This window comes from Gossypium arboreum, chromosome 3 (genome assembly GCF_025698485.1).
Source record: "Gossypium arboreum isolate Shixiya-1 chromosome 3, ASM2569848v2, whole genome shotgun sequence".
NCBI lineage: Eukaryota > Viridiplantae > Streptophyta > Magnoliopsida > Malvales > Malvaceae > Gossypium > Gossypium arboreum.
The window spans coordinates 133,059,797-133,079,378 of NC_069072.1; the positions used below are offsets into that span (position 1 = coordinate 133,059,797).

Sequence of the window (19,582 nt, forward strand, 5' to 3'; positions counted from 1 at the left end):
CAAAAAATAGAGAATAAAAAAGGGGGTTACCTGAGTCGATCGACTTCTTCTCCGACGAATACCGTTGGCGTTTGAAAGCCTCGAACCCATGGTAGTTCGAGCGAGGGTTCGAAAGGCGCTGAGAGCCCCCTTCCTTTATCTATGCTTTATTTCTAAAGTGAACATAGGGTTCATAAGGTTTTTTTTTAAATATATATATATAATATATATATATAAAAGAGGGACTGAGGGAATCGAAAGGGCCATTTTTTACACGACTTCGACCACCAGCTACGGCAGAGCTGTGGCGGAGCTGCGACGGGGCCCGTCGGCTTCTTGGTCGGGATCTGGGTTAACCCAGAGAAAAATGAGAGCCTTTTTTCATTTATTTTTGAGAGCTGTGGTGAAAATGAAATTTTCAAAAAAAAAAATGGGCTTTTATAAGAGTCTGAAACGGCGTCGTTTTAGGCCAGGCATTTAGGCGTTGAAATGGTGTCGTTTCCCCCAAGATCCGAGAGTCGACCCGGCCCGCCAGAGGGGATCCGCATGTTTTTTACCTTTGGGGCTAATAGCGCTGCAAGTGCTTCTACTTTTTATAGTTTAGCAATCGAGTTTCTTTTATTTCTAATTTTGCCCTAGAATTTTGATTTGATTGCATTTCGCCCCGTGTAAAGTGCTGCGTTTTGGAGGGTGGGGATATTTTCCCCTTTAGTCCCCCATCTTTATTCGCACACTCAATTCGGTCCCTTTCTCTTTTATTTATTTTCAGATTTGTCCTAAACTTTTATTTAAAGTTCGATTCAATTCATTTTTTTGTGTTATTTCGATTATTTTATTAAATTGAGTAATTTTAATATTATTATCATTATTTTATTACTATTACTGTTATTATTATTATTATTATTATTATTATTAATATTATTAATTTAGCATTATTATTATTAGTAGTATTATATTTCTTTCTCTGTGTTTATTTATCTATTAGTATTCTTTTAAATATACTTATTTTACTTTATTCATTCTTTTAATTATTTATTTTCTTTTTTAACTTTAGGTATTCTATTATTTACATTATTTATATTAATATTATTATCATTATTGTTATAATTATTATCCTTAAAACTATTTTACGTATTATTTATTTATTCATTAGTCTACTATTAGATTCTATTATTTTGTTTTATTCTTTATTCTTTATCTATTTATTTATCTATTTCTTCATTTATTTTTTTACCTATTATTTTTCTTTTTATATAGCTTGTTTTAGCTCTTTATTTTGTTTTATTTTCGACATTATTATTTTTCATTTGATTTTCAGCTTGTTTTATTTTATTTTCTTTCTTCATATTGTCATTAACACATTTATTATTCTATTATGCACGTAAGCATTGTAATTTATTTATTTATTTATTTATTTAATTATTTATTTTTACATTTTATTACAAATCGTATTACATTAATCCTTACCTAACACATAAAATTTCGTTTTTTAAGCAATCTTTCGTATTTTGGAAGTCGAAATATCATTCCTTAATTTACGGGGTTTCGATTTTCTCGACAAATCCGAATAAAAGAATATTTTTTAAAACATAATTTTTAAATATTTTCGAAAAGTGCGAAAAGATCGTGTTCTAACTTACGGAATATGATTTCTTTCTAAAATCGAGATAATCGAACATCTTTCAAAATAAATAATTTTTTTGGCATTCACTCGCGTATCGAAAATATGAGACATTGCGTCCTAACTTACGAGACGTAATTTTTTTCCTTGATTAATGTGAAATGCGCCCTTTTCTCGAAAGATTTTTTTAATATTTTAATAAAGGATCGTACTTTTAAAATCTTTTTAAATTCTCAATTTTCGATACTAAGACACTAATTAATCAACTAGGTACCAATTTTGGACGTTACGAGAGTACTAATCCTTCCTCGTGCTTAACCGACTTCCAAACCCGTCTTTCTGAATTTCGTGGACCAAAATCGTTGTTTAAATAAATCAAACCGTTTATTAAAAATAACCACTTTTACAATGTGACCCGATCATACCTCATCAAAAAGGATTAGTGGCGACTCTCATGTTCCTTTCTATTTTCAAAATCAAAGTCGACCATTTTTTTTTTCAGAAAAATGATATCGACAATAAAATTATTAAATTTGTATATTAAAATTTGAGATTAAGAGATATCACATGTCATACAAATTGAAATTATATGTTCTTCTAAAAAAGAACTCACGGGCAATGGTAATAAATCCTGAAAAAGTGAAAGTGTCATACCTACACCGCAAACCCCATTGTGCGCCCACTAAAAACCCAACACATGTTCTCCGACGGAGTTGACATCCTAGTAAACCACGCATTTCTAACATCCTAAGCAGCAAACCTCGACCTGGCGAACTTCACGGCGTCTTCGCTAAAGATATATGTAAGATTTGTTAGAACAGAGAAAATCAATATAAAATTTAGTAAATTAAAATTTATTATGTCAAATCCTTAAAAATAAAGTTAGATGTAGACGAGTACTTGAATCTATCAATATTTTGAAATTTTCAGATATTATAGTTTTGATATTCTAAATTAGCACATAAGTAATTCGGAAAAGGTGACTCTGTCTCTTTTTAAGATGGAATGTCATAATATAATTTGAGAACCATAATCTTAATATATATCTTTTGCACGTTAACTTTAATTTCTTATCAACCTATCATTAATTATAAATTAGTTACTAGAGTATGTATACATATTTGACTCATATTTTATTTTTAACCGAATTAGATCACTTTTAATTTAAGCTAACATTTTATGATAATAAATAATAACATATAATTAATCTTATCGTATATGCGATGTCCATATTATTTAATAAAATCTGCGTGAAAACTTAAAGTCATTGATTACTAATTATCGTAAGACATCTAACATCATTGCCAAAAAGAAAAAGTCAAACCCCATGTGAATAGTTCTTAAACACGTATACTATAAAAAAAACTCATGCAATGATTCATGACACTCATTACATCATTATGAATCTTTCTTCTCCCAGAACATCTTTATCAAAAAACCACTCCGCTTCCTAACAAGCGCATCACTATTCCAACCATCACTTCTTACTTGTTAATTTCACTAGTTAACAAAAAGATTTAAAGTAAAATTAAAATCTAGGTGTAAGAGGAAAACTAAGGTAATTTTGGATTGAAAGGAGTCCTTCGATGAGCTCAGGTCATGGCATGGATTGAAATTACATATTGTTACTAAATGTTTAATACCATTAGTTAGGGTTAAATCAGGCTAGAAGGAACGAAGTAAGAAGAAGAAGAAAATTAGAGTTTTAGAATTTTAAAAAGGAAATAATATTACTTGGAACTGAGTCAAATATTAGGTGGATTAAATATATAGAGTCAACGGCCACGTCAATTTTTATTACTGAACGGAAATGAATTAAAAAGACAAATTCTAAGTTATTATTTTCTAACTTTTGACTAAAAAAGAAATTAGTAAATATTTGAATTATTACTAAAAGAAAGGAAAAGAAAAGGTAAACTACCTGGTTACCTAATTTTTAAGTAAATTCTATTTTAATCATCCCAACTTTAAAAAAATTAATTTTTAATATTTTTATTTTTATTTTTCGTAATTCATATATATTTTTACAATTTATATAATTTTTATAACATTTTCACATATCTATATTTTTATAATTTTTTATGATTTTCTATAATATTTTGTAATTTTTAAAATTTTGTAATAATTTTAAATGTAAAACATCATATTTCTCCATGTGGCATAATCATGGCATGTAACATGGTAAAAAATAGCCTCTAAAACCGTTAAACTTTAATGGTTGTCTGTTAACTTTAACGGTCAAAGAACTGAAATGATTATATATTTTAAAGTTCAAAGGCTCAATTGAGTAAAAATATATAAACTTGATTGATTTTTTTAAAAAAGAAAATCACAAACTTATATACGTGTTTAACTTTTTTTTTTTTTTAACTTTGATCTTTTACCAAATGAATGTTGATGTTTTCGATCTATTTTTTGGGTAGAAATTTTTAAAGTTGCTAGGCTGTCTTGAGCTTCTCAGTCTTTTTTTTTCTTTTTTTTTTTCAATTTGGAGTTGTTAGACAGTAATTTAAAAACATATTTTATTAGGAATGACTAATTAAAAGAGAAAGGAACGAGATGAAGAATGGTCCATGACATTATATTATTGGATGTGATTATGGATAGAAAAGTTCATCTTATAATTATTATTCATAATCACATCAATTTTGTAATCTTTTGATTTTTAAGATTTTATTTGATTGATATTAATTTTGGTAGATGTTTATTTTCTCGTTTTGCTCGAAGTTAATTTTTATGAGGTTGTCAATTGAGTCTTAGTTTAATTAGTATGGATATTGTTATCAATGCAAGAAGATGGGGGTTCGAGTGCGTTAAAACATATTATTCTCTTATTTATGGATTAGGGAGGGACTATTGTTGTAAAAAAGAACAGGTATCATTAGAATTAGAATCTATAATGAAATTGTTAAAAAAAATGAGGTTAAATTTTAATTTTTTTAAAGCTAATTGAAGAAAAATAAGAGAGCAAGTTATTCTTATAAATTTTAGGTGGTAAGCTTGGCTGTTGTACAATTCTTTTCCTAAAAAAGCTAGGCAAAAGTTTAAAGGTATAGACTGGGAGGAAAGTGAGATATAATTGATTGAAAAAAAAAATTATACAAGGATGAATTAAATTATTTAATTTTGAAAATGATTAAGAGAAAAAAACTACTATTCATTTTTATGACTACAACTTTTAACATTAAAATAAACAAATAGTGGATCCCGGAGTTGATCTATAAAAGGATCAAAACTGCATCCCAACCTGCATGCAAATCCAACCATCCCCGTTTTAAAGAAGCTCTTCAATATGTTTATTTCTGCTTTTTAACTTGTCATCATAGTTTCTCTTCCCCTATGGCTCACTCGGTTGGGATGCTTGGTCTCCATGATTATTCCTTCATGGATGAAATCCCCACAATTGATAACTCTTTGTTGTTTCCCAAGGATCATAATGAACCGGCTAAGTCCTTGGAACACCTTGGAAAAGCATGCCAAGAATTCGGTTTCTTTTATGTACGAACTTCCAGTACACACACACATATACACATGAACTGGTTATGGTTATCAAAATCTTAAAAACTCTTGAAAACCTAACATTGTTTCTTAATTATATTAGTTATTGTTTGCATTTTTTTACATATACATATATGGTAGCCTTTTTCCAAATAATTTAGGGGTTTTTTCTTTTCTTTTTGAAGCTGATAAATGATGTTGAAGAAAGGGTGGTAGAAGGAGCACTGAAGGGTATTTCAAATTTCTTTGAACTGACAAATTAGGAGGAAAGGGGTGAGTACTTAAAGAAGAATTCCATGGATAGGATAAGGTGGTATTTAAGATCTGATGCTGGGTAAAACAGAGAGAATCTAAAGATAGTAACACACCCTGAATATCATTGCCCTAGCAAACCTGATAGTTGCAAGTATTCATTATTCCTATTATTCTTCTCATAATAACACCCCAAACCCGGACTACACATTATGGTCGAATCTGGTGATGTCACATGATAGCGTGTTGAAACTAAGTTGTTACAATAAAACCGTTTTCATTTGTTTACTCTTGTTAACTCCAGAATCCTTTCTTACTTACTCGATTGTTTTAAAACTCAATTCGTTGCGAAAGCTTAAGAAATCATTTAATTTATGGAAAATCGAGTTAATTAGATAAATCTGTCCATTTTAGGAAAAACCCCTTTGTTTTAGAGAAAGCCATTTGTTCGTTGAATTTGCAGTTTTAAAAACCCATAAGCAGTTTAAAATCCAACATAACGTCAAACAGTCTAAACGTCCAATTTACATACAAAAATTAACCCAGAAAAAAATAATAATTAAGAATTAAATACCAAAGCCGAAGTTAAAATAGCTAAAATATGTGTGGCCACCGTCGAGTCCTCCGCTGCACCGATCCGTCAAGTTTGAGGATTACCTGTGCACATTAAACAAAGAGGGTGAGTTTACGTAAACTCAGTGTGTAATCCCACAGAAATCAAACAATAGTAACACAGTACACAGTCAAAAACAGTCCCGGGCCTAAGCCCTTTTCAGTATCAGTAGCAGTCTAGGCCTTAGCCCATCTCAGTATCAATATCAGTCATGCAGTTTTCAGTAACAAAGTCCTACCCAACCAGCCTCCACACACCATCTCTGTCCAACCCTACACTACATGTGGGGATTAAATCAACCCACCCATCCCTACACTCCAAATAGTATCGAAAGCGGCACAAACAGTAGTTTGCAGCTAAGCTGCTAGTATATTAGGCTTAAGAGCCTTTCAATACATTTCCTCCAAATAATGTCATCTCAACCCAATGCAATGCAACATACAATAGAATGTCATGCTATCATAGATCTATCAGATACATATACAGTTCAGTATACATGCTTAGATATAACATGCTCGATACATAATTCGCATAATTAGTTACACATAGATAAGGGTCTAAGTAGTGTTTACCGACCCTACGGACAGTTCACAATTTACATGGGTGATCCGTGCAATCCTTAACACACATTTCAGTAAAAATGGACTCACACACCCATGTGGCTTGCCCGTGTAGGCCCACACACTCGTGTGGCATCGACAGTGAGGTTTTTGGCTTTCGTTGAAACCTCGTTTTCTGTGCAATCGAGTACATACCTGGTATCGTTTTGTTGTCTAAACACTCCTGAACACTCCAGTACCTTTGATCGAAATGAGAACTCCATGCGCTCAACTCGTCAATTAAGAACGATTCGCAAGCCCTTGGTTCACTCTGAACGTGCGTCCAAAAGATGAATAACAGAAACGATTGAAAGAAAGAAGGAAACGAAAAGAGGGGGAAATCAATGGAATTTCGGCAGCAAAAGGAACAATGGGAGCGGAAAAGAGGAAAATGAATAGTCAAATTTTGCAAAAAAGAAAACAATACTGAATAAAATTTAATAACCCCAAATCTTTCCCCTTAATTCTCTCCACCAAACTCCTTACTCCATCCACTATTCATATTTTAAGTCCAACTCAAACTCTCCTGGACGAACGAGCAAAAATAATGCCCACACCAAGATTTGAACACAAGACCTCCTCCTTACCAACATTCCACTTATCCACCAAACCAACAGGCCCATTCTATTAAGTATTTACAAATAATTACTTAAAAGCCTACTAACCAGAGATAGGGCTTTGTTCATAAAAATACCAAAATTTACCCAAGACAAGGCTTGAACTTGGGACCTCCCACACACACCCAGAACAGTTAACCACTGAAGCAAATACACAATTGTGTTATAAATTCACAAAAACAAAAATAAAAAATTTGGGGCGTTACATCATATGTTATAATACCGTTTATAGTTTTGTTATAAATATCTTAAACTGGTGGATTTGATCCATATTTGACAAAGATGCCATTGGAGAGTACTTGAAAAGGATACATGAGGTTGAACTTGGTTTAGCTAAAGCAATTTGACAATTTTGGGATATGAAGAAACTTACATCGAGAAACAATTCAAGCTAGAGGCAGGATTCGATGTGGCTACCTTCAATCTAGCTATATCCACCATCTTTACAATCCAAAGATTTTATTGGTTTGGCGGAACATACAGACCCAGTCTTTTTTGTTTCCCTTGTACAAGATGTTAACGAGGGCCTTCAAATGCTCTCTCATAAAGCAAATTGGATCACTGTTAACATACCTCGAAACACCATTTTCGTCGGTATTAGGGATCATCTTGAGGTATCTCTTTCTATTATTATCATTTTCTCAATGCAAGATGTACTAATAGTTTATATTATATTCTTGTGTGCTAATTAGATATTAACCAATGGGAAGTACAAGAGTCATATACATCAAGTGATCCTGAATAACAACAAAGTGAAAAGAATCTCAACGGCGACACTTCATGGACCTTCATTGGACACATTTGTAGCCCCAGCACCAAGGTTAATTGATAAGTCTCACCCACCAACTTACCGAGGGATGACCTACAAGGAATCCTTGGAGTTCAATGGTTTTGATGAAATCGATATGCAGTCATCCCTTATTCAGCTTCGAATGCCACTCTCTCACTAATTTTGTGCATGGTGTTGTATTTCTATAATTGCCTTTCAGTATTTTTGAGATAATGTAAATAAGCTTGTTATCGTCTGTAACACCCCTTACCCGAGACCGTCGCCGGAGTCGAGCACGAGGCATTACCTGACTTAGCTTGCTAATTCAGGGCATAAAAATTTGCTTTTAAAATTAATTTAGTTTCATTCATTCAATATGTCCTTAAAAAGGGTCCTCGAGACCCTAAAACATGAAATTGAAATAGTTCAGGAACAAACCGGAATCAATAAAAATTTTCATATCACTTAAACAAATCAAAACAATTTATTTCATCTTTCATAAATAAACTGTCCATCTGCATCACAATCACTAAATAAATCATAACTCTAGTTAAGAAACTCGAAATCCAAATCCGTAAATTTTCTCTAAAACTAGACTCATATATATTCTTACTAAAATTTTTTCAGAATTTTTGGTCTAGCCAATTTGTACAGTTTATTAGTTAAATTTCCCCTGTTTCAGTGTTTGGCTGCTCTGACCTTTGTTCACTATGAATTAATTTTCTCCCTGTAAAGAATTCAAATAACCATTCCATTTATTTTCTTTAAAATTAGACTCAATAAGGAATCTATACATATAAATTATAACTCCTAATTATTTTTGTACAATTTTTAGTGAATTTCTAAATTCAGAACAGGTGATTCAGAAATCACTCTGACCCTGTCTCACCAAAATTTAAATATCTCATAAAATACAACTCCTTTATTTACTCTGTTTCTTTCATATGAAAACAGATCAATAAGATTTAATTTTATATCTCAATCACTATCTAAATCCATTTATACTATTTTTAGTGATTTTCCAAATTCACATCAATATTGCTTTTCGATACTATTTTAAAGCTAATTTCACCTTTTTCATGATTTCCATGGAATAACTAGCATTTAGGCATACATAACACCAAACATGTCCTTGATTAGCCATTCCAACAGCTAATCATTATCAAGCATTTACATACCATTCATCAGCCATATCATAAGATCATACACACAAAATGGCTACGATGCTATACATGCCATACTCAATGAAACGTCTAGCTATACCAAAATAATCCTTGTGATAGTGTGCCCGAACCTCCGACGTACTTACGATCCCTGAGTTAACTTGACAAAACTATAAAAAGAAGAAAAATAAAGGGGGTAAGCATTAAGCTTAGTAAGTTTGCATGCAAATAAATAACAATATTTATAAGAATTATCTTACTACCTGGCATGATACTACTTAATGCAACTTCATTAATTGTCATAGACATATTTTAAACTTCTTTACTTACTCACTGACTTAAATACTTACTTACTTAATCAAATTTATTAATACATTTTACTTATCTTTTTCCTTATCAAGCATGCATGAACATTATATACTTATCTTTGCTCTTCTAGCATGAACTTGTCTTACCTTTTTAGCATAACTCGTCTTACCTTACCTTACCTTGATATTCTCTTTAAATTTTCCCGTTGAACCACTTGGAATACTAAGGATACACAGGTACCTTACCATTGCCATGACTTTTCATGGTCTTACGTGGTATCCTTTTGAAACTTACCATTGCCATGTCTTGACATGGTCTTACATGGTATCCTTGCCTTATGAACTCACAAATGCCATGCCTTGACATGGTCTTACATGATTTCCTTGCCTTAGAAACCTTACCAATTGCCATACCTTGGCATGGTCTCACATGGTATCCTTAAACCCTAATGTCATGACATTTGTATCCTACACATTCCTAAGGTTCAACTGGGACTTTCTGAAATTACTTCTCCGTCAATTCATGCTTGAGTCTTCTTTCAATAATTTCATAAAATAAATATACACATGCTGGAAATTAACAACATTAACATAAAACAATAGAATATGGCATTTATTTACCGCAAACTTACCGCGAAACAAAATACGATCAACTATATCGATTTAGTTCACTATCTTTTTCTTTCCCCAGTCTAACTCCGGATTTCATTCTTCTTGATCTATAATAAAAAAAATTTAGCTTATTTAATACTCATATTTATTAAAACAGTCCTTGACTCAAACTTTGGAAAAATTACATTTTTGCCCCTAAACTTTTACATATTTACACTTTTTCCCCAAGGCTCGGAAATTAAACTTCATCCTATTTTCTTATTTTTTATGACATGCTGATCATTTTTCCCTTCTATGACAACATCAAATTCTCACTCTAACATGTACTTATGAACATTATGTATTTTTACCAATTATGTCGTTTTACTCGTTTTCATGTAAAATCGCTTAGCAAAAGTTGTTTAACACAATTTCAAGCTTCATATTCTACCATAAAACATCAAAATAAACACATTTCACCTATGGGTATTTTTCCAAATATAAACCCTAGGTTAAATTATTGCTAGAATAAGCTTAATTAAGTTACCGAGGCTCTAAAAACGTAAAGAACATTAAAAATGGGGCTAAAATAGACTTACAATCGAGCTTGGAAGCTTGAAAAACCCTAGCTGTGTCTTCCTCATGTGAAATTCGACCAAGGGGTTGAAGATGGACAAAAATTGGCTTTTAATTTTGTTTTTAATTCATTTTAATAACTAAATGACCAAAATACCCTTAATTAAAAACTATGGTGTTTTATCTTCCTTTAGGTATTTTTGTCCAAACTAGTGTAATGGTCTAACTACTATCCAAGGACCTCCACTTTAAAAACCCATTACTCACAAGTACTTAGTACCTTTGCGAACTAGAACACACATTTTACAACTTTTGCAATTTAGTGCTAAATATCAAATTGGACCCTCTATCGATAAAATTTCTAAACAAAATTTCCACACAATCATGAAATCATGCCATAGACCTTAAAATGATAATAAAATAAATTTTTTTACCTCGGATTTGTGGTTTCGCAACCACTATTCCATTTGGGCCCTATTTCGGGATGTTACATCGTCATTGTCATCAAGCATTTGTGTGATGACATTCCTTTTTATCTGCATTTCCTAGTTAAATTTAAACCCATCTAAAATAGAAAAAAAAAGGTTGCAATTTGGTCACTAAACTATTCAAAAGTTTTCATTTAAATCACTGGATTGTTAAAATCGATGTTATATAGCTTTCTTTGTTCACATTGTCTGCACAAATCGAAAGCTCTCTTTTCCTTTTTGTTCTATAGTTCGGGTTTTTTTTTTCATGATACAGCTTTGGATGTCACGAATCTGCGAACCAAAATTCAAACGACTTTTTTCTTCAATCTCCAACACTGATCCTTAGATCGACTTGGATCTAAGGTATGTTCTTTTACTTGTTGATGGATAATAATCTACTGTACCGATCGTTGAATCATCGCTTGGAGCTTACTGATTGAACTTTTGTTAAAAAGAACTTAACAGCCAGTGACTTAAATAAAACCTTTTGAATAGTTCAATGACTTAAATGAAAAGCTTTTAAATAGTTAAATGACCAAAGTGTAACTTTTTTTAATTAAGTGAAGAAATTGTGACAAATAGTTCAAAATGAAAATGAAAACTTACCCAAACAAATAGTATAGGTTTTAAATAAATTCAAATTTGTTAGCCACATCTTATTTCCTAGAGTTGTCTTTAGCTCTATCATCATTTACATTACATTCGTTTGTTTAGATTTTTAATTATTATAGTATATTTTATACTAATTTTAATTAGTATGATGTAATTATAATATATATATTCCATGAATTAAAATTTACGAACAACATTTACATATATATACGAACTTAAACAACCAAAATTCTAATACCTTAACTTTTGATACAATTCCCAACAGGGACGAAGTTAGAAAATTTTTCAAAGTATAAAATTAAATTGTAATTTTTACAATAGTAAAAATAAATTTCACCATTTTAATAGCCTCTATCTTTATAGTTTCTAAAGGATTAAATTAATTTTTATCATTTTAGGGAGACTAAAGTGTAATTTTATCTTTACTAATTTAAAATTTTAAAATTTTAAATGACTTAATGAAAATTTTTCATTTTAGGGCGAGCGATTGTGAATGCCTTACTGATTTTTTCGTTCTATTATTTTACTTCCTAAATCCTCTACGTTGTGAGCTCTCTACTATTAAACAAATAAATTTAATTTTTATTAAAAATTAAATAAGTCTAATTATAATTTAGTTAAATTTAAAAATCATAAAATATATTTTTATATTTACAATTTAACTCCAAATAAAATATTTTTGTTACATATCCATAAAAGCTTTTGAAACATTAACATTGTTAAATAGTAAATAATATTTTTAAATAGTAAATATTAATTTTGTTAAAATTTGACATTATTTGATTTTTATTAATAATATAATGACTAAATCATCTATTTAATAGTAAAAAGATTAATTTAATCTTATCTCTATAATAAAAATAAAAACATTCATACAATTCCACCAAAATTAAAATATATAATTTTTAAAAAATATAAAAAATAAAGAAAATTCAATTACGTAAAACTTCCAACATAATGCAATCCACATGATTAAATTCTATTATTATCCCTATGCATAAATTATTGTTTAATCATTGTATTTTAATTTGATAGTTTTACTTCATGTGCATAAATTATTGTTTAATCATTGTGCGTTGTCAAGATAGTTTTACAACTATGGTGATTAAATTTATTAAATTAAATTATACAATTGGTCTTGTATTATGACTTTAGTCCAATTTGATCATTTTTAGTCTCTATGTTTTTCAAACATTAAAATTTTGACCTTGAATCAAACGATACTCTTTAAATCCATTAACTAAAATAATGTGGCTTTTTTGGAGTACTGTATGAAATGGAAAATTGGCGTAGCACTACACACGACACTTGTTATAATATGTTTGCCACATAAGATATGTAAATAACAAAATTTAACCTAACAAATTTAACAACTACTATTTAGTCAATAATAAGATTTCAAATTTTTGAAAAGTAAATATATTAAGATAGACCAAATTAAAATATAGGGATTGAATCTGCAACTTATGCATAGTACAAAAACTAATAGTAGAATTTGACCAATTCACATAAACAAAATTTATGAAAGCCATTGTGACGCCCCACATCTGACTGTTCGCCGAATCCGAGTGCGTGACGTCATAATCGTTGCCGGAGCAACTCCGATCCAATCAAACATTTAGAAACTAAAAAAAAAAGCTTCTAAACATATACCAAAACACAATGAAATTAAACAAGATACGAGAGCATTTTTAAACATTCCAAAACACATATGTGTTCTAATTGTGCTTCCAAAGGCAATCGTGAACCTTCGGTGGGATTGGGGACTTGATGCTAAAATAGTAAGTTAAGTTACGACGTGAAAATAGGGGACATCGCAATGTCCTTTCACGCTTGGCCATGTCGTGACATGGAAGGGCCAATTCATAACTTTGATCAAGAATGTCACGATGTCGGGACAGTGGACATCGCGATGTGACTTACCATCTGACCTGGAACCTACCAAATGGTTCCTAGCTTGACCCTAAGTTACACCAATTCATTTCTATGGCTTAAAGCGCTAATATAACAAGTTCCAAACACTATTACGACTTAGTTAAACATGGAATCTAAGAAATAAACACTACCTACGCGGTCACAAGATATCAAGTTGAACGTCAACTTAGTTAACTTTACATTCCAGTAATACATGTTGGAAAATTTGGACATCACATATATAATAAGGATAATTACATGTTATTATTTACTATCATGATAGGTTAGCCCAAATTAAAAGTGATCTAATTTGGTTAGAATTTTATTGGGCTTTTAATTATTAAATAAAGTATGGGTCAAATATGAGTAGATACTCTTCTAATCAAATTCTAATTAATGATTGGCTAATTAGAATTTGATTAGAACTAATATGCTATGGTTATAAATATTAGGGTTATAGTCCCCAAATTATACACAAGATATCTTTACTAATATGCCATCATTAGGAAAGAGAGAGCAGATATTCTCTGAATTTCTTTTGTGCTAATTTGGAAGATCAAATCCCCAAGATCCAGAAAGTTTCAAGGAATCCATGGATTCAGGTACGCTTCCGTATCTAGTTTTGTTCTTGATTTATTCTTGATGATTTGACGTGACAGATCCTGGTTTATTAAGTTATATTTTAGATTTATTTTAATAAATCTAACAAGTGGCATCCGAGCATTGTCATATCGAATCATTGGGAATTGATTCAGGTTCTTCATTTGAATAATTGATTCATGAAATTTCATGGGTTTTATATTTCGGATATATATGTTGTTTTTTGAAGATTTATATTAAAGTTTTTTATTATCTTGAATTCATATTATGTAACAGCCTATTTTCAGTGAAATCGGAACAGTGGTTTCGTGACCACAAATCTTAGTTAAAAGGAAATTTTATTTTAAAATTATGGCATGGTCTATATTATGATAGAAAGGTTGCATGAAAATTTTGATAAGAAAATTTTATTGATTTTGTAGTTAAAAAAATGCATTTTCGGGACTCCGTTTCGATAAACCGGATTCGTAAATATTTATTATAAATATTTACGAAGTTAGTTGTGTGGTTAATTAGGTTTTGGATAGGTGAATTTGTTAAATTAGGAGCAATTGAGTGGAAGGACTAGATTGAACATAGGGTAAAAGTTGAATTATAGAATAGAGAATATTCAAGGGACTAAATAAGAAATTACACCATGAATTGACATGTGTGTGGTAAAAATAATTTCCATGTGTGTAAATAATATACATATATTAGTAATTATTATATATTTACTTATAATTTAAGTAAATATTATTATATTATTATATTATTATATTATTATATTATATTAATTAAATAAAGCAAATAAATTAAATTAAATTATGACAATTGTGTGGTAATAATAATGTAAATGTGTAATAAATACATATGTACATTTGTAATACATATATGTATTTATTTATTATAGATATTATAATATAATAATATAACTAAAATATAATAAACAAAAGAAAGAAAAGAAAGAAAAAAAAGGAAGAACAGAATAGAAACGAAAAAACAGGGGAGAAAGAAAGAAAGGAAAAAGGGAAAGAAAGAAAAGGGAGAAATTGGGGTTTAAGGTTTCAAGTTCAATTGGTAAGCCAATTTAGTTCCTTTTCTTATAATTTTGATGTTTTTGGAATCCTAGAATAAAAAGGAAAGTGATCGTGGAAAAGAAAAGATATCGAACTAAAAGAATTTCGATTACAAGTTGCTATCGAGGTAAGTTCGTATAACTTGAATGAGTATGTAAATATGTTAATTTAAATGTTGTATTGTATTGTTTATGATGTATGAAATTGAATATATGAATTATATAGATGTGAAATGAAAGAAATGATACATGTTTGGAAATTAATAAATGGGTGAAATTCCGTTTGAATATTGGTGATTGATGAATAATGGAAATTTCCCGAAATATATGAGGTTCTGCATGTGTTGCAGAAATGGATTGAACTAGGATGGAAAAATCTGACAAAAGCCTTCTCGAGAATTAAAAGTGAATAGGATTTATTCTTGATTCACTAAAAGAAATTAAAGAGAATAGGATTTATTCCTAGTTCACTAGAAATATATAAAGTGGATAGGATTTGTTCCTGATTCACTATGGTAACTTAAGGTGAATAGGATTTTCCCTAAATTGGTAATCCTGATTCGCTACGGTTACTTGATATGTAACTCGAGAGAGTGCTTGATGATTTAACATCCTAAAGGCTAAATTCTGGATATGAATTGACGAAATATGAAAAAGTACACTTTGTGTGTACTCTTAGAAAATCCATCGATAATTCCAATGATTCAACGGATGAGATAGTAAAACAAAACATGAGAAATATGAGATGGAATGAGAAAATAGCATGATGAGCTCATCTATGCCTATTGGTACGTTTGTTACTAACGTGTTTGATTGAAATGTTTATGAATAGGCAAATAACCAAAATAAATGGAAATTATGCTTTTATATGATTTAAATATTAAATATGATTGGTAAGTTTGATTCATGTTATATAAAGTTACTAAGCATAAATATGCTTATTAGATTTTATTTTCCTTGTCTTATAGTGCTTGAAAGCTGGAAAGAAGTGGAAGATGAGTCGAAGACTTCATCACACTATCATCCTGTCAATTTTGGTATAATGGTTTACTTATTTTGAAAATGGCATGTATAGCTAAATTACTGAAATAATAAATGTTACACAATGTTTGGAAGTTAGCCATTGGTATGGCTAGCAATGATGTATATATATATATATATATATATATATATAAACATATGAGTTTAGAAGGTTATAAATGGTTCTCATACACACATGGATGAAATAGTATAAGTATGGTAAGGAAAAATACATATTGATGTGCCATATGGTATATTAATTAAGGATATATGATATTATGTAATAGGTATTTGTGATGTTAAAGTAGAGTTTTCTTACATGAGGAACTATGTTCATAATATGATAGTGAAGGAAAATAAAAGGGAGTGATAGGAAATATTGTAGTGAAAGGAAATAAAGGTGTTATAAACTTAGTCATTAATATTTTGCACTAAAATAGTCTTACATAATAGCTGTAGTTTGACTTTGAAAATACACCAAAAATTGTGGAAATTGAATTAGAGGTTGAATTAAATATGAAATTAAAGCCTATTGAGTCTAGTTTCATATAAAGAAAACTTTGTAAGCAAAATAATTTCATATTAAGAGATATTTGAATTTGTGTAAGACAGAGTCAGGATGATTTTGAAATCCCTCATTAAAAATCGTACAAAAATAATTATGAGTTATAATTTATATGTTTAGAATCCTTGATGAGTCTATTTTCAAAATAAATAAACGAGAACATCATTCAATAAGAGATAATAAAATTTTTGTGAAGAGGGGTCAAGACTGTTGGACAGTGAAACAAGGGTGAATTTAAAGAATAAACTGTACTTATTGGCTGGACCAAAAAATTTTGAAAATTTTATGGTAAAAATATATGTGAGTCTAGTTTCAGGGAAAATTAGCGGTTCTCAATTTGGAGTTCTGTAGCTCAAGATATAAATAATTTAATGACTATGAGTCAGGTGGACAGTTTTGTTATGAACATAGGAAAATTTTTGAAATTATGTGTAATTATTCTATAAACTTCGGTAAAATCTTGTAACCTGTTCCGGCGACGGATACGGGTTAGGGGTGTTACAAATTAAAAAAATGGGTGATTTTCGAATTAATAGATTCAATTATAAAGTTTAAAATATTTGTGTACTATTATTTGATACCTACTTTTTTAAACTTTATTTGAAAATATTACGATTCGGTTCTGTGTATTTGCAAGGCATGTGATTATTATTATTTTAATCCTATATGACATTTAAATATATATATAGAAGTTGATTCATATAAATGTTTTGTTTATATATATAAATATATAATATATGCATACTTTGATTGGTTTAATGTTTTGGAAAATTATATAAATATATATATATATATATATATGTTTATCTTTTAATGTGATTGAAAGATGAAATTAAGGTAAATATTTTGGAACAAATAAATTCAGATTTTGACTTTTAATTAAGGATGTCTAATATTTTAAATAAATTAGTTGAAACAAAATACCGCTAAAGTGACCTCTTTTGTGTAGATTAGTTTATTTGAAATATTAAGATGGTTATATGTTTTTGTAATTCATGCGTTTATTGATTGACCCAAAGGTAAGTTAATATTTGGCAGAATTATAACGACATCTGTGGTGATAAATGTGTGACAATTATAAGGTATTTTATATGAGCAATAAGTTAGTCCAAAGATTAATTCATTGCTTGAAATAGTTTATTGTCAATGTTTGATTGCTACAACAAGAGTACCGCTTACTGTCAATATTACTATCCAAAGACTTGATGATATTAATGTAGTGTTTGGTATCTTGAGATGGGACTAGCCATTATCTTGAATTTATTGTTTACTTATGAATATTGATTTAAGCTTGTTTTTGTTCTCTATTCAGCTAATTCATCTTCTGCTGCCACAATATTTGCTAATATAAATTCTATACCCATGCTTAATGGAACTAATTTTAAAGAATGGAAAAGGCACTTACTTATAGTGCTTGGCTGTATGGACATAGACCTTGCACTAAGGGAAGAACAACCTGCACCTCTCACTGCGGAAAGCACCCCTGTTAGTAATAGGGACTTTGAGAGGTGGGATCGTTCAAATCGCATGAGTCTAATGATCATGAAACATAGCATTCCAGAAGCCTTTAGGGGAACAAAATCTGAAGAGATTACTCAGGCTAAAGGTTTCCTTGATGAAATTGAGAAACGTTTTGCTAAAAACGATAAGGTTGAGATGACATCACTTCTGACTTCTTTGATGTCTATGAAATATAAAGGTCAAGGAAACGTAAGGGAGTACATTATGGAGATGTTTCATACTGCTTCAAGACTTAAGGCACTTAAGATCGAGCTTTCTGAGAAATTACTTGTTCTTATGGTTTTGGTATCGCTTCCTGCACAGTTTAACCAATTTAAAATTAGTTATAACTGTCAAAAGGAGAAATGGACCCTAAATGAGCTCATTTCTCATTGTGTGCAAGAGGAAGAAAGGTTGAAGTGTGATAAGTCTGAAAGTATTCATTTGGCCAATGCCCCTAAGGACAAGGGCAAGAAAAGAAAATATCAGAATGAAGCTGCTAAGGTCTAGCTCAAAAGAAACAACAACAAGCTAAAGAGAGTTGTTTCTTTTGTTGTTGTTTCTTTTGTAATAAGTCTGGACACGTGAAGAAAGATTGTACCAAATATCATGCTTGGCGCGTAAAGAAAGGTATAATTCTTAATTTGGTCTGTTCTGAGATTAATTTAGCTTCAGTACCTAGAAACAGTTGGTGGATAGATTCTGGTGCTACTACTCACATAAGTGTTTCTATGCAAGGTTGCCTGAGTTACCGAAAGCCAAGTGATGGTGAAAGACACATCTTTATGGGCAATGGAAAATCGGTAGAAGTAGAAGCAAATAGGCATTTTAGGTTGTTATTAGGAACTGGTTTTTATTTTGATTTAAAAGACACTTTTATTGTACCGTTATTTAGACAGAATTTAGTTTCTGTTTATTCGTTGGACAAATTTGGATATTATTGTTCATTCGGAAACAATCAATTTAATTTGTCTTTAAATTCAAATGTTGTTGGAACTGGTTATTTAAATACCTATGAGAACCTTTATTTGCTAGAAATAGTTGCATCCTATAATGAAACCTTGCATGTGGAATCACGTAGTATTAAACGCAAATTAAATAAGGAAAATTCAGCATCATTATGGCATAGGCGTTTGGGTTATATCTCAAAAGTTAGAGTTGAACGCCTTATGTCTGATGGTATTTTAGAGTCCCTTGACTTCACAGGCTTTGATGTCTATGTCAATTGCATTAAGGGAAAACAGACCAAAGCCAAAAA

General features: G+C 30.2%; 1 protein-coding gene across 1 annotated transcript; it reads left to right on the forward strand.

The window, feature by feature from the left end:
- Positions 1-4,939: 4,939 nt before the first annotated feature.
- On the forward strand, positions 4,940-8,129 carry LOC108475212 (2-oxoglutarate-dependent dioxygenase 21, chloroplastic-like). The gene is made up of 3 exons (XM_017777196.1): positions 4,940-5,087; positions 7,663-7,793; positions 7,872-8,129. Exons 1-3 carry the CDS (start codon positions 4,940-4,942, stop codon positions 8,127-8,129), a joined length of 537 nt encoding a protein of 178 aa, XP_017632685.1.
- The last annotated feature ends 11,453 nt before the right edge of the window (positions 8,130-19,582 follow it).

Coding starts and splice junctions, on each gene's coding strand:
- LOC108475212 (XM_017777196.1), top strand. CDS start 4,940: ATGGCTCACTCGGTTGGGATGCTTGGTCTCCATGATTATTCCTTCATG. Junction 5,088..7,662: donor AAAAGCATGCCAAGAATTCG/GTTTCTTTTATG, acceptor CGGAACATACAG/ACCCAGTCTTTTTTGTTTCC. Junction 7,794..7,871: donor GTATTAGGGATCATCTTGAG/GTATCTCTTTCT, acceptor TGTGCTAATTAG/ATATTAACCAATGGGAAGTA.